At 52.3% G+C, this 23,000-nt stretch overlaps 1 protein-coding gene across 2 annotated transcripts in view; it reads right to left on the reverse strand.

Annotated features, from left to right (window-relative positions):
- Positions 1–10,553, reverse strand: part of LOC119951978 (von Willebrand factor A domain-containing protein 5A-like) — a 31,963-nt gene extending 21,410 nt beyond the window's left edge. Inside the window, exons 1-4 of one of the 2 annotated variants that reach the window (XM_038775416.1) lie at positions 10,442–10,553; positions 10,054–10,143; positions 6,172–6,195; positions 239–265 (exon numbers count right to left, since the gene is read on the reverse strand). In XM_038775416.1, the coding sequence (XP_038631344.1) occupies positions 239–265; positions 6,172–6,195; positions 10,054–10,143; positions 10,442–10,520 (220 nt within the window). In that variant the 5' untranslated portion in view covers positions 10,521–10,553. Of the gene's footprint in view, positions 1–238; positions 266–6,171; positions 6,196–10,053; positions 10,147–10,441 lie in introns of both variants that reach the window. The other variant, XM_038775415.1, reaches the window with a different exon arrangement.
- Positions 10,554–23,000: the final 12,447 nt, after the last annotated feature.

The raw sequence follows: 23,000 nt of genomic DNA on the forward strand, positions 1-23,000 counted from the left end.
CCAGGGACAACACCCCAACCCCAGTCCAGCCATATGGCCATAAAAACATCTCTCCCCACCCCTGCCAACCTACTCCCTACTGCCAGGTCCTGTTTTCTCAACTCTCGGAGGGGAGGGTGGAGGAAGCAGGGTGAAGGAAACGCAGGGGCTGCAGACAAGCTGATCCCTTTAATACGGCGACAGTGCAAACAGCTGGGGGAAAAAAAAAGGCAAATCCATACGGCGCCATCAATCTTACCGTTGCTTTGGAACACAGGGGCAGGGCCTGTAAAATAACAGAAGCAGCATTTAGGAAAATCTTCGTGACCCGCATCATTCTCTCATAAACCCGGAGGAGGCCATTCAGCCCCTTGAAAACCAGCCCTGCCGTTCAGCTCAGATCTGTGCTTCATCCCTTCCTCCAACCACACCAGACCCTCCTCCTGGTCCAACTGAACCAATCGATCTTAGTTAATCTGATCGTGGGCCTCAACTCCACTTCCCTGCCCGTTTCTAATCCGGGCCTTGATTATATTCAGTGATCATATTCAGCCTCCCCTGCTACTCTGGGGTCGAGGATTCCACAGACTGACCTCCCTCTGAGAGAATAAAACTCCTCGTCATCTCCCCCCCACCCCAATTGGGTAAAGGCCCCGTCAGACAAACCCCCTTCATCCCAGGAATCGGCCCCATGAAACTTCTGTGAACGGCCTCCGATGCCAGTACGTCCCTCCTCAAGTAACCAGAACTGTGCCCAGTACTCCGGATGCAGCCTCACCAAGGGCCCATACGGTTGTAACCAGACTCATCCCACCTCTTTGCCATAAAGGTTGACATTCGGACTTCCGGTGGCGGCCATGGTGCGAGTGGTCGCACATTTGGTGGCTCCCGCTCGTGGCGGTTTTTCGGACCTATTTCCCGGTTAACAGGTGGATATGAGGTGGAAAAAAGGTGCAGGAGAGCGAGTGGAAGAGATTGACTCTCTGGTGGATGGAGCGGAGGGCCAGAACGGGTTGAAAAGAGGGAATCAGTCGTTTGGAGCTGGTGCGGCACGTGCGACGCCCATGGAGATGGCAGAGGGAGCGACCCTGTCGGCTCAATGGTCGACGGACCAGCTGGTGAGTTTCTTGAACGAAAAGTTCACCCAGCGACGCAAGGAGAGTCTGGAGGACCTGGCCCGGGCGGTGGATTCCATCAGGGTGGTAGTCGACCATGTGGGAATGAAGCTGGTGGCCCAAGGTCAGACTATCCAGAAGATGGAGGAAGTGGCGGGGGAGCACGAGGAGCAGTTGGCTTTGATGGCAGCGGAGATGGGGCTGATCCGTGATCAGCAGACGCGGCTCTAGGAGAAGGTTGAAGACCTGGAGAACCGGTCACACAGGCAGAACGTAGGGATCATGGGCCTGGCGGAGGGGAGTGAAGGAGCCGATGCTGGCGCGTATGTAGGGAGGGTGCTGGAGAAGCTGCTCGGAGAGGGTGCGTTTACACGGCCTTTGGAGGTGGATCGAGCGCACAGGGCACTGATGAGGAAACCCCAGGGGAACGAGCTGCTGAGGGCAATGGTGGTGGTGCGGCTGCACCGGTTCCTGGACAAGGAGCAGATTATGAGGTGGGCCAAGCAGACGAGGCGCTGCACCTGGGAGGGCAGTGAAATCCGAGTGTGCCGGGACCTGGGGTACAGAGCTGGCCAAGAGGAGAGAGAGCTTTAACAAAGTCAAGGCAGCCGTCTGCAAGAAGGGGGTGACGTTTGGGCCACTGTACCCGGCATGTCGGTGGGTGACCTACGAAGGCCGGGAATTGTACTTTGGATCGGCGGAGGAGGCGGTAGATTTTGTTAAAGACAATGGACTGGCAGGGGTAGGTGGACTTTGAACTTTGGGGCAGATGCAGTGATGAAGTTTTTTCGGCTTCAGGTTTGTTCTTTGTTAAGGGGTGGGAGGGTTGGTCTCTTTGTTTGGGCTTGGGGAGGGTTGTTTTTGTTTGTTTGCACTAATGTTCGAGTGGGGAAGGAGGGGAATCAGTGGGTGGGGGGGGGGGGGTAGGATGCTAGGCCCCATGGTGGGGGGCTGCCAGGCTAGCTGGGTGGGCTAGTTCACGGAAGCACAATGGGCGGGGGGGGGGGGGGGGGAATGGAAGGTCAGTAGGGATGGGGGCAAGGGTTGTTGCTGGGGGATTTGGGGGCGTGGGGTTCTGCTGACAGGGGAAGGGCTTTTAAAGTGTAAGGGGGGGAGGATCGATAACGGTAGGCGCCCAAGGACGGGCCTGGGGAGGTGTGGGACACAGGTCGGAGGCTAGCCCAAGAGGGACTATGGTTGATCGGCAGAGGGTGGGGGGGGGGGGGGGGGGGGGGGCGCGCGCGCAGGGCTGGTCACGTGGAACGTGTGAGGATTGAATGGGCCAGTCAAGAGGGCCTGTGTGTTGCACACTTAAAACGATTGAAGGCAGATGCGGCCGTGCTACGCATCTGAAGGTGGGGGGGACCAGATTAGGCTGAGACAGGGATGGGTTGGACAAGTATTTCATTCGGGGTTGGACAAAGTGGGTGGCGAATTTGGTCAATAAGGAGGTGGCTTTCGAGGTGGGGAATATAGTGGCTGACTCTGGGGGAAGGTACGTTACGGTCAGCGGGAAACCTGAGGGGGTGCTGGTGGTGTTGGTAAACATCTGTTCCCCAAACTGGGGCGATGTGGAATTTATGAGGCGGGTGCTGGGGTGGGGAGGATTCCTGACTTCATCCCGGGAATCGGCCCCGGGAACCTTCTCTGAATGGCCTTCGATGCTGGTACGTCCATCCTCAAGTAAGGAGACCAGAAGTGTATCCAATACTCCGGGTGCAGCCTCACCAAGGGCCTGTACGGTTGGAGCAAGACTCCCACTCCAACCCCCCCCTCTCCCCGCCTCTTTGCGATAAAGGTTGACGTTCCGCTTGCCTTCCCAATCACGGAGTGAACATTGGGGTCTAATAAGGGATTTGTTTCCTGAAGCAGTCAAAGGAACATTCTGGGGTATTTTCCCTTCCCCCTTTTGACTCTGGGTTTTGTATTTCTCCGCCAGTTTGGGGAACTAAATGGGTCTATTTAGCCTCGTCGTTATTATATTTGCATTATTTACCTCAACTAATGTGTGTTGGTCGAGAGACCCACCTCTCTGGTCTCGGAGTAGAAAGATATCTCCTGAATTCCCCACTGGGTTCATAGCATAGAATTTACAGTGCAGAAGGAGGCCATTCGGCCCATCGGGTCTGCACCGGCTCTTGGAAAGAGCACCCTACCCAAGCCCACACCTCCACCCTATCCCCATAACCCCACCCAACACGAAGGGCAATTCATCAGCGACTATTCCTCTAGTGCCGGCCGTGATATGGTTTTGGCCGATACCACGAGGGAAAACGTCTCTTTTGTATCCGCCCCTCTGCCGTCTACCATCTCGCAGTGGCGGAATGGTATTGTGACTGGATTAGTAATCCAGAGACCCAGGGAAATGCTCTGTGGACCCGAGTTCAAATCCCACCCCTGCAGTTGGTGAAATTTGAATTCAATAATTATCTGGAATTAAAAGTCTAATGATGACCATGGAACCGTTGTCGATTATAGTAAAAACCCGCCTGGTTCACTACTGTCCTTCAGGGAAGAAAATCTGCCCTCCTTACCCGGTCTGGCCGACTTGTCACTCCATACCCCCACAGCAATGAGGTTGACCCTTAACTGCCCCCCACTGAAATGGCCTAGCAAGCCACTCAGTTCAAAGGCAACTAGGGATGGGCAACATCCCGCCCTTAAGAATAACTCTCAGGAACTTCTTTTGTACTTTTCCCACCTTGTGCAACCAGGCCACCCACCCCCTCCCCTTAACAACATTGAGTACACAGCCCAGTGTCTGGAGGGCCCATGGGGCAGGCGGTGGTCCAGTGAGGCATCCGGTGGGAGAAAGGGGGCAAGAAGAAGAGAGATGGAGAGAGGGGAAGGAAGTGAGGGAGGGGGAGAGGGAAGTGAAGGGAGGGAAAGAGAGGAGAATGGGGAGAGGAGAGAGGGCGGGGAGAGGAGAGGGGCAGAGAGCGGAGAGAGGAGAATGTGGGAAGGGAGGAGAGGGGAAAGAGGGTGGAGAGGGAGGGGGAGGGAGGAGAGGAAATGGAAAGGGGGAGGGAGTGGAAGGAGAGGGTGTGGAACAAGGGGAGGACGGGAGGGAAGAGAAAGAGGGTGGGAGGGAGGCGAAAAGCAGGGAGGGAGTGGGAGTCAGGGAGGGAGGGGGCTGTGGGAAGAGGGGGAAGGAGGCGAGGGAGAGGAAAGGGGGAGAGGGAGGGACAAGGAAGGAAAGGGAGAGGAGGGTGCAGGGAGAGGGAAGGAAGGGAGCAGAAAGAGAGCGGGTGGGAGAGCTGGAGCGGAATGGGAGGAGGGAGGGAGGAATGGGAGGAGGGAGGGAGGAATGGGAGGAGGGAGGGAGGAATGGGAGGAGGGAGGGAGGAATGGGAGGAGGGAGGGAACAAAGGGAGGGGGGAGGTGAAAGAGGGGGGAGTGAGGGAGGGGAGAGAGAGGAGGGGTTAAGGAGGGGAGAGAGAGAAGGGAGGGGAAGGAGAGGGGGGAATCCACCCACACTGACAGCCCCCCACCGCCAGGTCCTGCTTTCTTTTCCCAATTCCCCAAGACGGGGTGGGGGGAGGTTGAGGAAAACGCTTCAGAGACAGTTAGAAGCTCTCGCTGTAACCTGGTGACATTGACATAGAAACACAGGAGCAGGAGGAGGCCATTTGGCCCTTCGAGCCTGCTGCACCATTCAAAGTGACCATGGTTGATTTATCAATACCACACTCCAGCTGTCTCCCCTTATCTGACTCCTTTTGGGTAGAGAAATCGATTTACTTCTTGAATACATTGTTATTTAGTCTCCATGGCCTTTCTGTGGTAGAGAATTCCACAGGTTCACCACCCTCCCAGCGAAGTGGCTTCTCCTCCTCTCAGCCCTATATGGCCCTACCCCGTATCCTGACATGGTGACCTCCTTGTTCAACAACACCCCCCGCCCCCAGTCAGAATTTTAAACATCTCAGTGAGATTCTCCTCGCATGACAATCCTGCCGTCCCAGGAATCAGTCTGGTGAACCTTCGCTGATAAGGAGACCAAAACTGCATACAGTACATAGAACATACAGTGCACAAGGAGGCCATTCAGCCCATCGAGTCTACACAGACCCACTTAAGCCCTCACTTCCACCCTATCCCCGTAACCCAATAATTTCTCCTAACCTTTTTGGACACTAAGGGCAATTTATCATGGCCAATCCACCTAACCCGCACGTCTTTGGACTGTGGGAGGAAACCGGAGCACCCGGAGGAAACCCACGCACACACGGGGAGAATGTGCAGACTCTGCACAGACAGTGACCCAAGCCGGGAATCGAACCTGGCACCCTGGCGCTGTGAAGCTACAGTGCTGTTCAATTGTGCTACAGTGCTGCCCCTGGGTGTGGTCTCACTAAGGCCCCGTACATAAATGTTCCTGGGGGGCAGCTGTTGCTAATTCCTCTAAAAATGGCGACATCGCGCCCACCAGGTTGCGCCGTGCTTCGAGTCCCCACTCCGCAGTGATCACAGGCAGAGAGGGGAAGGAAAGAGATTCCTGCCCTCAGAACTGTGCTTGGAGATCCGTTTGGATAGAAATAGGTCCTCGGTCGGTCATGGTGGGGGTTGGGGGAAAATGTGTTGCCGAAAAGACCCCACGGCAGAAGGTCGACGTCACCCTCGAATGAAGGGGCAGTCACCTCTGGGAAATAGCAGGGAGGGTTCTCTGCCCCCCTCCTCCATACCGAGAGCAACCACCCCCTCCCACAACCCCGTCTCCCACCAGACGATGACAGTCGCCCTGGTTCACCACGCTGCTGTTTGTGGGACCTTGCTGTGCGCAAACGGTCGTCCACAAGTTGCCTGACAACTTGGGAAGTACGCGATTGTTCTTCAAGATGGCGAGGGATGCTGCAGAGATGGAATTCCTTTCTTTGCTCCTCCTTCGAGGAGTATCGGGAGGTGGGGGATAGGGGGCTCCCTCTGAGGCGCAGTGTCGCAGCGAGGTGGAAGTTCCAGCAGGGGCTGCGGACAAGCCGGTCCCTTTAATACGGCGGCTATTTACGCTCAGAAGAAATTGGTCACCATCGAATAAAACGTGGGGGAAGACAAATCCGTATGGCACCATCAATCTTACCTTGAAACACGAGTCCAGGGAAACCTGTAAAATAACAGAAACAGCATTGAGGACAATCTTGGTGACCTGCATCCCTTTCTCAGGAACCCAGAGCTGTTCAGCCCCTCAATTGCCCATTCAGATTCAGATCTGAGCTGCCACTCTGTTCCCCCAACTGCATCCACCCACCACCCCCCACCCCTAACTGAACCAAATCGATCTTGGTTGATCTGATTGTGGGCCGCGACTCCACCTCCTTGCCTGACTCTAACTCGGGCCTTGAACATATTCGGTGACCCGCAGCCTCCGCTGCTTCTCTGGGGGGAGAGGGTTCCACAGACTGACCTCCCTCTGAGAGAAGAAATTCCTCCTCATCCCCATCTTCAATGGGAGACCCCCCCCTAATTTTTAAACTGTGCCCCTAACCCCCCCTGTTCTAGATTCCCCTGCCCCACGAGGGGGGGGGGGGGGGGCGAAACATCCTCTCACCCTGTCAAACCCCCTCCCCTGCTCAGAAACTGATCCGTTTCAATAAAATCACCTCTCGTTCTTTCTAAACTCCAACTGGTACAACCCCCCCGCTTCGTCCCGGGAATGGCTGCCGATGCCAGCAAGTCCTTTGGAAAACCTCGACTGGATTTCGGAATGCAAACCACCGATGGAAAGTGTTGTTGTGAAAGAAGATGTGCTTTTGGGAAGTGCAATTTGGAAACTCTCCTGTGACAATCATGTGGGGGATTTTGAGGAGAAATCCACAGATATTCACTTGGGATTCAGAGTGGAGAGTGTATTTGACCACAGCCAATCTTTGTGCTTAAAGGGACCGTGTTACTGAGACCATTGTAGTTTAAGATGTGCTTTGTAATCCGCGTTAATCGTATTTGTGAAGTTGGTGGAGGGAGCTGCCTGAAGGGATTGAGGGATCGCAGGCCACAAAGTATGTGGCGAGCTTGTCGGAGAAGTTGGCCTTCCCCCCCCCACACGGCCCCCCCCCCCCTCCCCCCCCCCCCCCCCACCCACCCCGAGGTGGATCGAGTGCACAGGGCAATGGGGAGGAGGCCAAAAGTGGGGGAGCCTTCGAGGGCGGTGGTGGTTTGGCTGCATCATTTTCTGGACAAGAAGATATAATAATAACAATAATCTTTACTGTCACAAGTAGGCTGACATTAACACTGCAATGAAGTTACTGTGAGAATCCCCCAGTCGCCACATTCCGGCGCCTGTCCGGGTCACAGAGGGAGAATTCAGAATGTCCAATTCACCCAACAGCACGTCTTTCGGGACTTGTGGGAGGAAACCGGAGCACCCGGAGGAAACCCACGCAGACACGGGGAGAACGTGCAGACTCCACGCAGACAGTGGCCCAAACCGGGAATCGAACCTGTGACCCTGGCGCTGTGAAACCACTGTGCTACCCACTGTGCTACCGTGCTGCACAGGTGGGCGAAGCAGACAAAGACGTGCACCTGGGATGGAAACGGATTGAGGATCTACCAGGACCTGGGTGCGGAGTTGGCCAACAGTGGGCCGGTTACAACCGGTTCAAATCTGCCCTCTGCAAGGAAGGGGTGAGGTTTGGGGTGTCGTATCCTGCTCGTCTGTAGGTCACGCACCAGAATCGAGAGTTTCTGAGTGAATTTATGAGACCACGGACTGGGAGGTGTGTGAGGACATTCAACTTTGGTGGTGCTAAAGTGGGTTTACACCACAGGCAGTTGGTTATATTTAATGAATATGGGTGCGGACTGAGTGTGCGTGTTCTCTTTCTTTCTATGTTTTGGGGGAATGGCGTGTGAAGAGCGGTTGGGGGAATAAGGGCGGTTAGGGACGGAGGCCTCGAGTGGGGGCCACCATGCTAGCTGGTTGGCTAGTCAACGGAAGGGAAGTCGGGGATCGATCTGTCGAGGGAGTGACGGGGGATTGTTGTTATTTTTGTCTTTGGTTATGGGGAGAGCGAGGGGGCTGGGGAGGGATGCTGGCTTGGGAGGAGTTTGCCCCCCCCCCCCCCCCCCACACTGCTTTTATGAAGGATTTTCATATTATACAGAACAAATGTGAGCATGAACATATACTGAAAACAGAAAATATATAGATCTACATACACACACATACACATGTTCCATTATTTACATCGGCTGTAGTTCGTTATTTACCACGGTTGCAGCTTCTCGTTTTACGTTCTCCAGTAGGCGTTTAGTTCTAGCTGGTTCTCCTGCTTCACTCTCCCTGTATTCTTCCTGACCCCACACCGTTCTCGTCGTCTGGCACGCCCTCTTCCCTCATAAGGTCTTATATCCTGTTCCTGTTGGGTTAGTGCCATTGCTGTGCATTTTGTTACTTCATGGGCCTGATTGGACTCCATGCCTCTTTATTCCTCCCCTTCCATTATTATACCGTGACTACCCTCTCCCTTCCTCTGCTTTACTGGCTGTTGGCTACAAAAACAGGTCTTGGAACAACCAAGTGAATGGCTCCCACGTTTTGTGGAAGCCCTCTTCCGACCCACAGATGGCGAATTTAATTTTCGCCACCTGGAGAAATTCCGAGAGGTCGGACAGCCAGTCTGCAGCTTTGGGTGGTGCTGCCAGCCGGGCAGGATTCCCCAGCAGCCGATTAGCGTCGGCCCTCCTCCCCATGAAGAGATCTGGCTGCTCTGATACCCCGAAGACCGCCACTCTCGGGCATGGCTCCACCCTCACCCCACCACTTTGGACATTGCCTTGAAGGCGGCTGTCCAGTACCCAGCAGTCTGGAGCCAGACCAGAACACGAGGGCATGGTTGGCCGGGTTCTGGTTAAGTGGGCTCTGTGTACCACTTTCAGCTGCATTCAGCTTGCGCATGTGGAGGTAGAGTTGACCTTGTGCAGTGCTTCGCTCCAGAGTCCCCACCCTATTTCGAACCCTAAGTCCTGCTCCCACTTTTCTCTTGTTTTGTCCAATTGGGTGTTAGCCCTCCCAGTAGTCGCCCATACATGTCGCCGCGGTACCCCTTCCCTAAAGTGTCCACGTCCACTTGGTCCTCTAACGATGAATCTTGCGGTGGTTGTGGTTATGACCTCGTTTCCCTACGGAGGTTTTTGACCTGCATGTTTCTTAGTTCGTTTTCCACCCCTCCCCGTCGGCTGGAATTTTTCTGTCAGTTCCGCAAACATTGTCAGTCTGTTGTCAGCGTAGAAGTCCCGGAATGTCAGCATCCCACCGTCCTGTCTCCACCTTTGCAAGGTGGCGCCACTGTTGCGAGTATGAACCTGTGGTTATTGCAGATGGTGGTCTTGTCGGACATTTCTGTTAGCACAAAATGCTGTCTCTGTTGGTTCCACAACCGAGTGTTGCTATCACCACTGGGCTTTGTAGCCACCTGGGTTTGCCACTTCCCGATTCCAAAATGGAAGCCCGCTAAGAATGCAGGGAAAACTGGTCAGACACAGGGAAACAAGCAAGTACAAGGTTTCCTGTGTATTAAGACTTGCAAAGACCCAGACAGAACCGAAACCAGCAACCACAAACATCCCCACTTCTGATATTATTGATGAAACAGCTGAAAATGGTTGGGTCTGGGACACTATCCTGAGGAACTCCTGCAGTGAAGTCCTGGAGCTGAGTTGATTGACCTCAAAACACTACAACTATCTTCCATTGTGCCAGGTATAACTCAGGGAGAGGTTCCCCTGATTCCCATTGACTCCAGCTTAGCTAGGGCTCCTTGATGCCATACACGGTCAAATGCTGCTTTGATGTCAAAGGGCAGTCACTCTCACCTCTGGCATTCTGTGACTTTGTTTCTCCACATTTTAAGAAAAAAAAAAGTGAATAATTCACAGTCTTTTGAGCCAAGGTTCCATTCTGAGATCTTCCCGTCCAGTTATAACGTCAACTGGGATTGTAACAGTGAATCTGTTTTACCTGGCGTCGGGGTCTCCTCTTCGTCGTCATCGTAAGATATTGAATCGAATTGTATGGACGACGCAGCATATGCCATGTGGTGAACACTGCCTGCTGAGAAACAAACGGGACAGCATAAGGTCATTCAACGCCCGCTCTCCCTTCCTTTCCCATTAGACGACATGGGGCCTTCTGGAAGTTTGACCTTGTTTCTCGACAGGGAGACTGCCACGCAAAGGTGTCAGAGACAGTTGACATGGGAAGGGTTGTTCTGTACTGTCCACAGGGTTTTACCTATTGCATAATGTCTTCCACTTCCAATGTTATTGTTAAACCTGTGACGGGAAAGGAAAAACCTCTACGCTCCCCCTCACCCACAGATCATCTCCCCCTCATATTAATTACTCACCTTTGGTACCTTTAGCTTTTTTTTGGATCTTGGCTGAAGCACATTTCCTTCGGCAGACTGCTCGTATAGGTACCAACATTTTCCGACGCTCGCCTGTTCAGAGACAATCGGGGTATCGTTAGGCAAGTCAGCGTCTCCTGGCAGCATGGTGGCGCAGTGGCTGGTAAAGCTCACAGGGGCTGGTTTAGCTAAATCGCTGGCTTTTAAAGCAGACCCAGGCAGGGCAGCAGCACGGTTCGATTCCCGTACCAGCCTCCCCGGACAGGCGCCGGAATGTGGCGACTAGAGGCTTTTCACAGTAACTTCATTGAAGCCTACTCGTGACAATAAGCGATTATTATTTTTCATTTCAGTGGTTAGCACTGCAGTCTCACAGCGCCGAGGTCCCAGGTTCGATTCCAGCTCTGGTTCACTGTCCATGTGGAGTTTGCACATTCTACCCGTGTTTGCGTGGGTTTCGCCCCCACAACCCAAAGGTGCATTGAACATGCTAAATTGCCCCTTAATTGGAAAAAATGAATTGGGTACAGTAAATTTTTTTTTTTTTTTTTTTAAAGTCAGCGACTCCTTCCTGGCCCAACAATCGTTTCCTTTCATTTCCACGGCCACCAGCTAGAAGAGCCGACACAGGTGGCGGGGTAGTTGTTGCCATGGAGACGGAGAGCAGGGCAGGATCTGGAAAGGACACCGCACGCTCCCGCTGGGGAGTCACAGGCTGGCAACCCAAAACCGCTCGCTCTCCCAGTCCACATGCTCGGCTCTGCCGCCCTCACTCTAGCTTGCAAGTCAGCGAGTCACGGGTTCAATTCCCCAACCCACTGACCAACCTCAACTGTCTCTCAAACTCCCAAAGGCGAGTGTTTGACAGCAGAGATCTCCGTGCCAACGGAAACCCTGGTGCACAGAGCAGTCGACCTCACCACACTCCCGTACTGCAGGGAGACCAGAGACACAGGAGAGCGCTGGCGAAAGCCCATCAGGGAAAGGTCTCCCCTGGGTCTGATAAGGAGGACCCTTGAACAAGCACCAGGGTCCTTCTTGAAGCCAGCTCCACAAACATCCAGGAAACTTCCTTCAGAAATCAACCACAATGGACTGAACACTATGTCCATCCATATGGCCACAAACATCTCAGCTCCTGCCAAACCACCACATTCCCCTCCCCTCCTGACGCCAGGTCCTGTTTTTTCTACTCGTCGAAACCCGGCGACATTGATACACAAGAACATAAGAACTAGGAGCAGGAGTCGGCCATCTGGCCCCTCGAGCCTGCTCCGCCATTCGATTAGATCATGGCTGGTCTTTTGTGGACTCAGCTCCACTTTCCGGCCCGAACACCATAACCCTTAATCCCTTTATTCTTCAAAAAACTATCTATCTTTACCTTAAAAAAATTTAATGAAGGAGCCTCAACTGCTTCACTGGGCAAGGAATTCCATAGATTCACAACCCTTTGGGTGAAGAAGTTCCTCCTAAACTCAGTCCTAAATCTACTTCCCCTTATTTTGAGGCTATGCCCCCTAGTTCTGCTTTCACCCACCAGTGGAAACAACCTGCCCGTATCTATCCTATCTATTCCCTTCATAATTTTATATGTTTTTATAAGATCCCCCCTCAACCTTCTAAATTCCAACGAGTACAGTCCCAGTCTACTCAACCTCTCCTCATAATCCAACTCCTTCAGCTCTGGGATTAACCTAGTGAATCTCCTCTGCACACCCTCCAGTGCCAGTACGTCCTTTCTCAGGTAAGGAGACCAAAACTGAACACAATGCTCCAGGTGTGGCCGCACTAACACCTTATACAATTGCAGCATAACCTCCCTAGTCTTAAACTCCATCCCTCTAGCAATGAAGGACAAAATTCCATTTGCCTTCTTAATCACCTGTTGCACCTGTAAACCAACCTTCTGTGACTCATGCACTAGCACACCCAGGTCTCATTGAGGTAAAAACACAGGAGCAAAAGGCCATTCGGCCCTTCGAGAATGCTCTACCATTCAACATGATAATGGTTGATCCTCTCAGAATAATACAGCATGGAAGAGGCCCTTCGGCCCATCGAGTCTGCACCGACACATAAAAAACACCTGACCTGCCGACCTAATCCAATTTGCCAGCATTTGGCCTATTGCCTTGAATGTTATGCTGTGCCAAGTGCTCATCCAGGTACTTTTTAAAGGATGTGAGGCAACCCGCCTCGACCACCCCCTCAGGTAGTGCATTCCAGACCCTCACCACCCTCTGGGTAAAAATGTTTTTCTTCAAATCCCCCCTAAACCTCCTACCCCTCACCTTGAACTTGTGTCCCCTCGTGACTGACTCTTCAACTAAGGGGAGCAGCTGTTCCCTATCCACCCTGTCCATGCCCCTCATAATCTTGTACACCTCGATCGCCCCTCAGTCTTCTCTGCTCCACAGGAAACAACCCAAGCCTATCCAACCTCTCTTCATAACTTAAATGTTCCATTCCAGGCAACATCCTGGTGAAACACCTAGAACATAGAACAGTACAGCACAGAACAGGCCCTTCGGCCTTCGATGTTGTGCCGAGCCATGATCACCCTACTCAAACCCACGTATCCACCCTATACCCGTAACCCAACAACGCCCCCCTTAACCTTACTTTTTAGGACACTACGGGCAATTTAGCATGGCCAATCCACCTAACCCGCACATCTTTGGGCTGTGGGAGGAAACCGGAGCACCCGGAGGAAACCCACGCACACACGGGGAGGACGTGCAGACACCTCTGGACCCACTCCAGTGCAATCACACCCTTCCTATGCAGGGTCCCAGATTAGATTCCCAGCTTGGGTCACTGTCTGTGTGGAGTCTGCACGTTCTCCCCGTGTCTGCGTGGGTTTCCTCCGGGTGCTCCGGTTTCCTCCCACAAGTCCCGAAAGACGTGCTGTTGGGTGAATTGGACATTCTGAATTCACCCTCTGTGACCCAGACAGGCGCCGGAAAGAGGTGACTGGGGGCTTTTCACAGTAACTTCATTGCAGTGTTAATGTCAGCCTACTTGTGACAATAATAAAGATTACTATTACAATGTGGCGACTATTATTGCAGACAGTACTCTAGCTGTGGCCTCACCGAAGTTCTATACTACTCCCACATGACTCTCTGCTTTTGTAATCTATGCCTTGACTGATAAAGGCAAAGGTCCCATATGTCTTGCTCACCCCCTATTAACCTACCCTTCTACCTTTAGAGATCTATAGATAGACACACCAAGGTCCCTTTGTTCCTCGGTGTCAGGTATAGATCCTTTTTAAATTATTCCTTCAAAAGTGTATAACCTCACTTTTGATGGAGTGGGAAGGGTCCCAATCGGGGAGGTGAAGAGGAAGTGGGAGGATGAGTTGGGGAGAGGGGGGTGGAAGTCGGGCTATGGGGGAAGGCCCTAAAATAGTCAATGCAACGTCGCCGTGTGCCAGGCTTAGCCTGATCCAGTTCAAAGTGGTCCACAGGGCTCATATGACTGCGGTCCGGATGAGTAGGTTTTTTGAGGAGGTGGAGGACAGATGTGGGCGGGGGAAGTCCGGCGAATCATGTACATTTGTTTTGGGCGATCCGATGCGGAGGGGATTCTGGCAGGAATTTGTAGATGCCATGCCAGAGGTACTGGAAGGGAGGGGGACTCCGAGTCCAGAGGTGGTAATATTTGGAGTGACGGAAGATCCGCGAGCCCAAGGAGGGGGGGGGGGAGGGGGGGGGGGGGGAGGGGGGGGGGGGGGGGGGAGAAAGGCCACGTTTTGGCCTTCTCCTTCTCCTCCCTGGAGGTCAAGAGACAGATTTTGCTGGGATGGAGGGACTCGGAGCCTCCAAAGTCGGAGGTGTGGGTCAGTGACGTGGTAGGGTTTCTCAGGCTAGCGAAGATTAAGTTCGCCTTAAGGGGTTCAATACAAGGGTTCGATCGGAGGTGGCAGCCGTTCATCAACTTCTTTAAGGAAAACTGACCGTCAGCAGAAGGGGGGAGGGGAAATGGGGGGGGGTGGGGGGAATGAAAGTGTAGAATAAGGGCAGAGAATATATGGGTAGGTAGGATTTCCGGCGGCAGGAAGTTGGCTATGCTACTGTGCGGTTTTTGCGTGTGTCGGACTGCTCTGTTATTTAGAATTGTCATGTGAGAGTACCTTTAAGAAATGGGTGTTTATAAATGGGTGTATATAAATATCTGTAGTGGGAGTATCTTTAAGAAATGGGTGTTTATAAATGGGTGTATATAAATATCTGTAGTGGGAGTATCTTTAAGAAATGGGTGTTTATTACTGCAGTGATATCAGAGAGTCGGTGGAGCTGGGCTGTCTGTCAGCTTTTTACTTTCGCTTTAGGCTTTTTGCTGTAGGGTGGGTTTGGTTTCATTTTAGTTTTGGAGAGGCTGCAATCACAGCAGGATGTGTGTGTGAATCTCTGTAAGCTTATGAATGTCCATTTGCTGATTTCACCATGGTAACTGTTCTCAGTAGTGAATATAACCCTGATGCGCTTCTGTTAAAAGGTGTTTTTAAGTCTTATGGATGTTAAAAGGAAAGTAAGGACTGTATTCTTTGGGGGTTGTATTTGAATTGATGGTTGCTAAGATGTTCACTGTATGTTTTAAAAAGGTTAACTTGAGTTCATAGAATAAACATTGTTTTGCTTTTAAAAAATACTTTTCGATTTCGGCTGTACCACACCTGGAGAGTGGGCCGTGTGCTCCCCATACCACAATCTAGTAAAAGGTGTGGGTCAGGTGAACTCCCTGATACACTTTGGGGTTCTCTAATATGTCAAAATGATAAATGCCTCGATAAAATGTTTGCTAAAAACCAATTTATATCAATGACCAACAAGGGGCCCAGCGCCGATCCCTGTGGTAAGCCACTGGACACTGGCTTCCAGTCACAAAAGCAGCTACCTGCCATCATCCTCGGTCTCCTACAGCTCAGCCAGGTTTGAATCCACCTTATCAAGTTTCGCTGTATCCCATGTGTATTTGCTTCTTTATAAGTCTCCCATGTGGGACCTTAGAACATAGAACAGTACAGCACAGAACAGGCCCTTCGGCCCTCGATGTTGTGCCGAGCAATGATCACCCTACTCAAACCCACGTATCCACCCTATACCCGTAACCCAACAACCCCCCCCTTAACCTTACTTTTTAGGACACTATGGGCAATTTAGCATGGCCAATCCACCTAACCCGCACATCTTTGGACTGTGGGAGGAAACCGGAGCACCTGGAGGAAACCCACGCACACACGGGGAGGACGTGCAGACTCCCCACAGACAGTGACCCAAGCCGGGAACCGAACCTGGGACCCTGGAGCTGTGAAGCATTTATGCTAACCACCATGCTACCGTGCCGCCCATTAAAGGCCTTGTCAAAGGCTTTGTTGAAATCCATGTAAACTACATCAACTGCATTACCCTCATCTACACACTGGTCACATGTTCAAAAAATTCAATCAAATGTTAGGCATGAGCTCCCTCTGACAAAGCCATGCTGAATATTCCTGATCAAATCTGGCCTCTCCAAGTGGAGATAGATTCTCTCCTTCAGAATCTTCTCCAATAGTTTCCCCACCACTGACGCGAGACTCACAGGTCTGTAGTTCCCTGGATTATCTCTACAACCTTTCTTAAATAGTGGGACCACATGTAGTTTTTCCCCTGTCCTCCAGCACCTCCCCCGAGGCCAGAGAGGAATAAAACATCTGGGTCAGAGTCCCTGCAATATCCTCCATCACCTCCCACAGCATCCTGGGACAGAATTCATCCGGACCAGGAGATTTGTCCACTTTTATACCTGCCAACACCTTGTCACTCCCTGTGACAATTTTCGCAAGAACCTCACAGTCTCTCGGAGTTCCATAACTACATCATTCTCTTGGGTGAAGACATAGAACATAGAACAGTACAGCACAGAACAGGCCCTTCGGCCCTCGATGTTGTGCCGAGCAATGATCACCCTACTTAAACCCACGTAACCCGTATACCCGTAACCCAACAATCCCCCCATTAACCTTATACTACGGGCAATTTAGCATGGCCAATCCACCTAACCCGCACATCTTTGGACTGTGGGAGGAAACCGGAGCACCCGGAGGAAACCCACGCACACACGGGGAGGACGTGCAGACTCCACACAGACAGTGACCCAGCCGGGAATCGAACCTGGGACCCTGGAGCTGTGAAGCATTGATGCTAACCACCATGCTACCGTGAGGCCCCCCATGCTACCGCGAGGCCCCGTGAGACAGATATGAAGTATTCGTTCAAGACTCAACCAATGACCTCTGGCTGCACCCATGGATTTCCCTGTTGGTCCCTAATGGGCCTTACTCTTTCACTAGTTATCCTCTTCCAATTGATATACTTAGAGAATATCTTGGGATTTTCCCTATTTTTGCCAACCCATGCTTTCTCACATCCCCTCTTCACTCTCCTAATACTTCCTTAAACTCCACCCTGCACTTCACTAATGCCCCCGTTGATTTGTTCCCCTTGTTTCGAGTACCTAATTATTTTTTTTACAATTAAGGGGCAATTTAGCGTGGCCAATCCACCTAACCCGCACATCTTTGGGTTGTGGGGGTGAGGCTCATGCAGACATGGAGAGATTGGAGATGGCAAACTCCACATGGACAGTGACCCAGAGCCGGGATCGAACCCGGGTCCTCAGCGCTGTCGGCAGCAATGCTAACCATTGCGTCACCGTGCTGCCACATTACTCTTTCCTATTACCCTAGAGGGAACACCCCCCACTGATCATCTGTAGATTTTCCCACAAGTAACTCTTTCCAGTCTACCTTGGCCAGATCCTGCTTTTTTTAAAACTGAAATCTGCTCTCTCCCAATCCACCACCTTTCTTTGCAACTTGTCCATTTCTTTGTCCGTAACAAACTAAAATTGTACCATGTTGTGGTTGCTATCACCAAATTGCTCCCCACCAACCACCTGTCTGGCTTCATTCCTTGTTGGACCTTCTACATATTGAGCTAAAAGGTTCTCCTCTGTACATTTTAAGAAATCCACTCCATCAAAGCCCTTAACACAGTGACTATCTCAATTGATGTTGGGAAATTTGAAATCACCTAGTTTAATTAACCTCTGCAAATTGCGCACATATTTGCTCCACAATTTCATAGAACATACCGTGCAGAAGGAGGCTATTCGGTTCATCGAGTCTGCACCGACCCACTTCAGCCCTCACTTCCACTCTATCCCCGTAACCCAATAACCCATCCTAATGTTTTTGGTCACTAAGGGCAATTTATCATGGCCAATCCACCTAACCTGCACGTCTTTGGGCTGTGGGAGGAAACCGGAGCACCCGGAGGAAACCCACGCACACACGGGGAGGACGTGCAGACTCCGCACAGACAGTGACCCAGCAGGGAATCGAACCTGGGACCCTGGAGCTGTGAAGCCACAGTGCTAGCCACTTGTGCTACCGTGCTGACCAATCTAGGGATCCATAATAAACACCTGGCAATGTGGCTGTCCCCTTTTTGTTCGTAAGCTCTACCCACAAAGCTTCATTTGAGATCACCTCCAAGATATCATCACTGCTTCGTGCAATAACTGACTACTTAACTAATGCAATGCCTCTTCCTCTTTTATCCTGTCCTCTGTCTCGGCTGGAGGTTTAAAAAAAAATTTAATTTACGGGATGTTGGCATCGCTGGTTAGACCAGCATTTATTGCCCATCCCTAGTTGCCCTTCAGAAGGTGGTGCTGAGGGACTTCCAGTGGCGGCCATGGTGTGAGTGGCCGCACATTTGGCAGCTCCCGCTCGAGCTGCCTTTCTCCCGTTTGTAGGGTGGATGTTGTGGGGGGGAAAAGGTGCAAGGGTGGCTGGAGAAAGTGACTCCACTGATGGGGTTGATGGATGTCCACGGACCAGAAGTGGGTCAAGAAGAAGTGAGCGGTTGAGCAGGAGAATCTTTGTGCGGACCACAGGTCAAGATGGCGGAGGGTAAAGGGTCTGCCCTGCCTGCTCAGTGATCAACGGACCAATTGGTGGACTTTTTAAATGAAAAGTTTAGCTGACATAGGAGGGAGGCTCAGGAGGACCTAGCAAGTGGGAATTGACCCCTGGAGCAGAGGCTGGAGTCCTTGTGCCAGGCTATTTGCAAAGTGGAGGAGGCGGTGGGGGAGCATGAGGAGCAGCTTGCCTCATTGGCGGCCGAAATTGGTGTGATGCGGGAGACTCAGATGCGGTTAAGGGAGAAGGTGGAGGACCTGGAGAACTGCTCCCGGAAACAGAACCTAAGAATCATGGGGGAAGGCATCGAGGGAGCGGATGCTGGCTTGTATGTAGCCAAGATGCTGGAGAAGTTGATGGGGGAGGGGCCTTTCCCCGGCCCCTAGAGGTTGACTGGGCGCACAAGAGGAAGCCGCCGAGGGCGATGGTGGTGCATCTTCACCGGTTCCTGGACAAGGCGAAGATACGGAGATGGGCGAGGCAGATGAGGAGATGGGAGGGGACCTGGGAGGGGAACAAGCTTTGGGTGACCAGGACCTGGCGAAGAGCAGAGCCGAGTTTAATCGAGTAAGACTGCCCTCTTTAAAAAGGGGGTGAAGTTTACACCCAGCATGTCTTTGGGTGACTTTTAACAGCCGAGAAGGTTATTTTGGAAACCAGAGGAGGCGATGGAGTTTTTAAAGAGACAATGGACTGGCAGGTGAAGGAGAAGATTGAACTGTGGAGGAGGGATGAGGAGATGGCTGCTTTTTCTGTTTTTTCCTGTATATTTTGTTGGTTGTTGGAGAACTTTTCTCCTTCGAGGTGCTTTTGTTGCGATTGGGGGGGGGGGAAACCTTTTTTTTTCTTGTTGCATTGTTAGTTGCGAGGTGCGCAAGTGGGGGGGAGCGCAGTGGGGGGGTGATCAGGTGGTCAGTGGAGTAGAGGCGCAGTGGGGGGTGATCAGGTGGTCAGTGGAGTAGAGGAGGATGGGGTAGTTTTGTTTAAGGAAAAGGTGGGGGGGGGGAAGGGGGCTGCTGGCAACTGTGATGTTGCTACGGCTCAGCATGGGAGGGAGTGGTAACGGCGGTCTTCTCAGGCTGGGCCTGGAGGGGCGTGTGGCATAGTCCGGGGACTGGCCTGAGAAGGGATATGGTTGATCGGCAGGGGAAGGGGGCAGAGAGCCCTCCGACCAGATTGGTCACGTGGAACGCGAGGGGACTGAATGGGGTGGTTAAACGGTCGCGTGTTTTCACGCACCCGAGGAGTCTGAAGGCGGACGTGGCCTTTTGACAAGAAACACACTTGAGGATCGGGGTTCAGTCAAGGCTAAGGAAAGGGTGGGTCGGGCAAGTCTTCCATTCCGGATTAGACATGAAGACGCAGGGGGGGGGGGGTTGAATAAACGGGTGGCGTTTTAAGATGGGGAATATAGTGATTCCTGGACGGATTGGAGTTTCCCAAGGTGGAGGAGGGCCTGATTGAGGGGTTGGGGGCGACCATTGGACTGGTGAAGGTGATGGAGGGTGTGGGTGTGACGCAGGCAGGGAAGGCCTCGGGCCTAAATGCTTTTCCGATAGAATTCTACAAAACATTTTAGGGAGACCTGGGACCCCTGCTGGTAAGGACATTACTGTGACTCTAAATGCCCTCTGAAATGGCCTAGCAAGCCACTCAGTTGTATACAACCACTACAAAAACAAACCAGACGGACCACTTGGAATCGAACCCAGGCACCGGAAATGACAACGGCAAACCCAGCCCTGCCAACCCTGCAATGTTGACATCTGGGAGCTTGTCCCCAAGTTGAGAGAGCTGTCTCACAGGCTGGTTAAGCAGCAACCTGACATAGCCATACTCACAGAATCATACCTTAAAGACAATATCCCATACATCACTATCACCGTTCCTGGGTATGTCCTGTCTACCCGGCAGGACAGACCCAGCAGAGGTAGTGGCACAGTGGTTTCCATCGATCATCAGACAGTTGGGAGGGAGTTGTCCTGGGAGTTTTCAACATCGACTCTGGACACCATGAGGTCTCATGGTTTCAGGTTAAACATGGACGTGGGAACCACCTGCTGGTTACCATGTACCGGCCACCATCAGCGGATGAATCGGTACTGCTTCATGTTGAACACCACTTGGAGGAAGCACTGAGGGTGGCAAGTGTTCAGAATATGCTCTGGGGCGGGGGGGGGGACTTCAATGTTCATCACCAAGAATGGCTCGGTAGCACCGCTACAGCGAGCTGGCCTGGTCTTAAAAGACATACCTGCTAGGCTGCAGCTGTATCTGTCCATGACAGTGCCCACCGCACAGTCCTTGTGGAGACAAAGTCCCATCTTCACATTGAGGATACCCTCCATCGTGTTGTGTGGCACTACCACCGTGCTAAATGGGATAGACTTTGAACAGAGCGAGCAACTCAAGATTGGGCATCCAGGAGGCCCTGTGGGCCAGCAGCAGAATTGTATGCAACCAGAATCTGCAACCTAGTAGCCTGGCATATTCCCCACTCGACCATTAACACCAAGCCAGGGGATCAACCCTGGTTCAATGAAGAATGCATGAGAGCATGCGGGCGGCATGGTGGCACAGTGGTTAGCACTGCTTCCTCACAGCTCCAAGGCCCCGGGTACAATTCCGGCCTCGGGTCACTGTCTGTGCGGAGTCTGCACGTTCTCCCCCTGTCTGCGTGGGTTTCCTCCGGGTGCTCCGGTTTCCTCCCACAGTCTAAAGACGTGCAGGTTAGGTGGATTGGCCGCGATAAATTGCCCTTAGTGTCCAAAGGGTGAGGTCGGGTTATGGGGATAGGGTGGAGCCGGGAGCAGGGTGCTCTTTCTAAGGGCCGGTGCAGACTCGATGGGCCAAATCACCTCCTTCTGCACTGTAAATTCTATGGTTCAATGCAGGAGCAACATTAGGAATACCAAAAAATGTGGTGTCAACCTGGTGAAGTTGGCATCATAAAACTACAGCATTAGTAATATGTAATAGGCAGAGCTAAGCGATCCCACAATAAATGCAGCAGATCTAAGCTCTGCAGTCCTGCCGTATCCAGCCGTGAATGGTGGTGGACAATTAAACAACTCACTGGAGGAGGCGGCTCCACAAATATCCCCTTCCTCAATGTGCATCCTCACAGACACTCAATTTGGCTTACGCCAGGGTCACTCAGCTCCTGACTTCATTCCAGCCTTGGTTCAAACATGGACAAAAGAGCTGAATGTCGGATGTGAGGTGAGTGTGACTGTCCTTGACATCAAGGCAGCATTTGACCGAGTATGGCATCAAGGACCTCCAGCTTAACTGGAGTCAATGGGAATCAGAGGAAAACTCTCCGCTGGTTACAGATTACAACCTGAGAAGACCTGCTTTTTAGTCTCGTGCCTAACTCCCTGAATTCTTGATGCAAGACCACATCCTCTTTTTTACCGATGTCAATGGTACCAATGTGTACCATGACTCCTGCATTATCATCCTGCCCCTTATCACACTCTGCCTTATAACCCTCCCACTTCAGAGCCTCCCCGTGCCCGTTCTATCTCAACACCACACTCCAGCGCTCTCCCCATATCTCTCGATGCCTTTTGAGTCTAAAAATCTATTTACTTCTTTAATACGTTCAGAGATTTGGTCTCCATGGCCTTTCTGTGGTCGAGAATTCCACAGGTTCACCAGCTTCGGAGGGAAGAAGTTTCTCCTCAGCTCAGTCCTAGATGGCCCTACCTCGTATCCTGACATGGTGACTCCCCTTGTTCAACAACACCCAGTCAGAATTTTGTACATCTCTAAGGCCCCGTACAGCTGCAGTAAGAAATCCTTACTCATTCATAAATGTTACTGGAGGCAGCTGTTGGCCAATGCTTCCACAAATGGCGACATCGCGCCCACCAGGCTGAGCCGTACATCCAGTTCCCCACGCCTCAATGGTCACAGGCAGAGAGAGGAAGGAAAGGGAGTGGATCTAGCATTGCGTATCGTCTGGCCCCTCGCAGGACGTCCCGCCCTCCCCACTGTGGTCAGAGATCCAGGGTTGAGAAATGGGCAGGAGGAGGGAGGGGGGTGTTGGCGAAAAGACCCTACGGCAGAAGATCGACATCACCCTTGAATGGAGGGGCAGTCACCTCTGGTGGTGACTGAGAAATGGCGGGAACGGTTCTCTGCCCCCTCCCCACCGAGAGCAACCACCTTCCCTCACACCCGCCTCCCGATGACAGTCGTCTTCCTCTAAGGTGCCTGGACTTTTGGGAAGTACTCGATTGGCTTGTTCTTCAAAATGGTGAAGGATGTTCCAGAGATGGAATTCCTCTTTCGGGAAGTATTGGAAGGTGGGGGGTGGGGGGGGACCGAGTTCCCTCTGAGGCGCGATGTCGCAGTGAGATAGAAGATCTAGCAGGGGCTGCGGACAATCTAATCTCTTTAATACAGCGACAGACCACTGAAAAAAAAAAAGGTTTCAAGGGCCCACATGCTCAAAGGCCCACATGCTCAAAGGCCCACATGCTCAAAGGCCCACATGCTCAAAGGCCCACATGCTCAAAGGAAATCGCTCACAATTATTACCCATCGAATAAAAAGCGGGGAAGGCAAATCCGT

This window comes from Scyliorhinus canicula, chromosome 17 (genome assembly GCF_902713615.1).
Source record: "Scyliorhinus canicula chromosome 17, sScyCan1.1, whole genome shotgun sequence".
Taxonomy (NCBI): domain Eukaryota; kingdom Metazoa; phylum Chordata; class Chondrichthyes; order Carcharhiniformes; family Scyliorhinidae; genus Scyliorhinus; species Scyliorhinus canicula.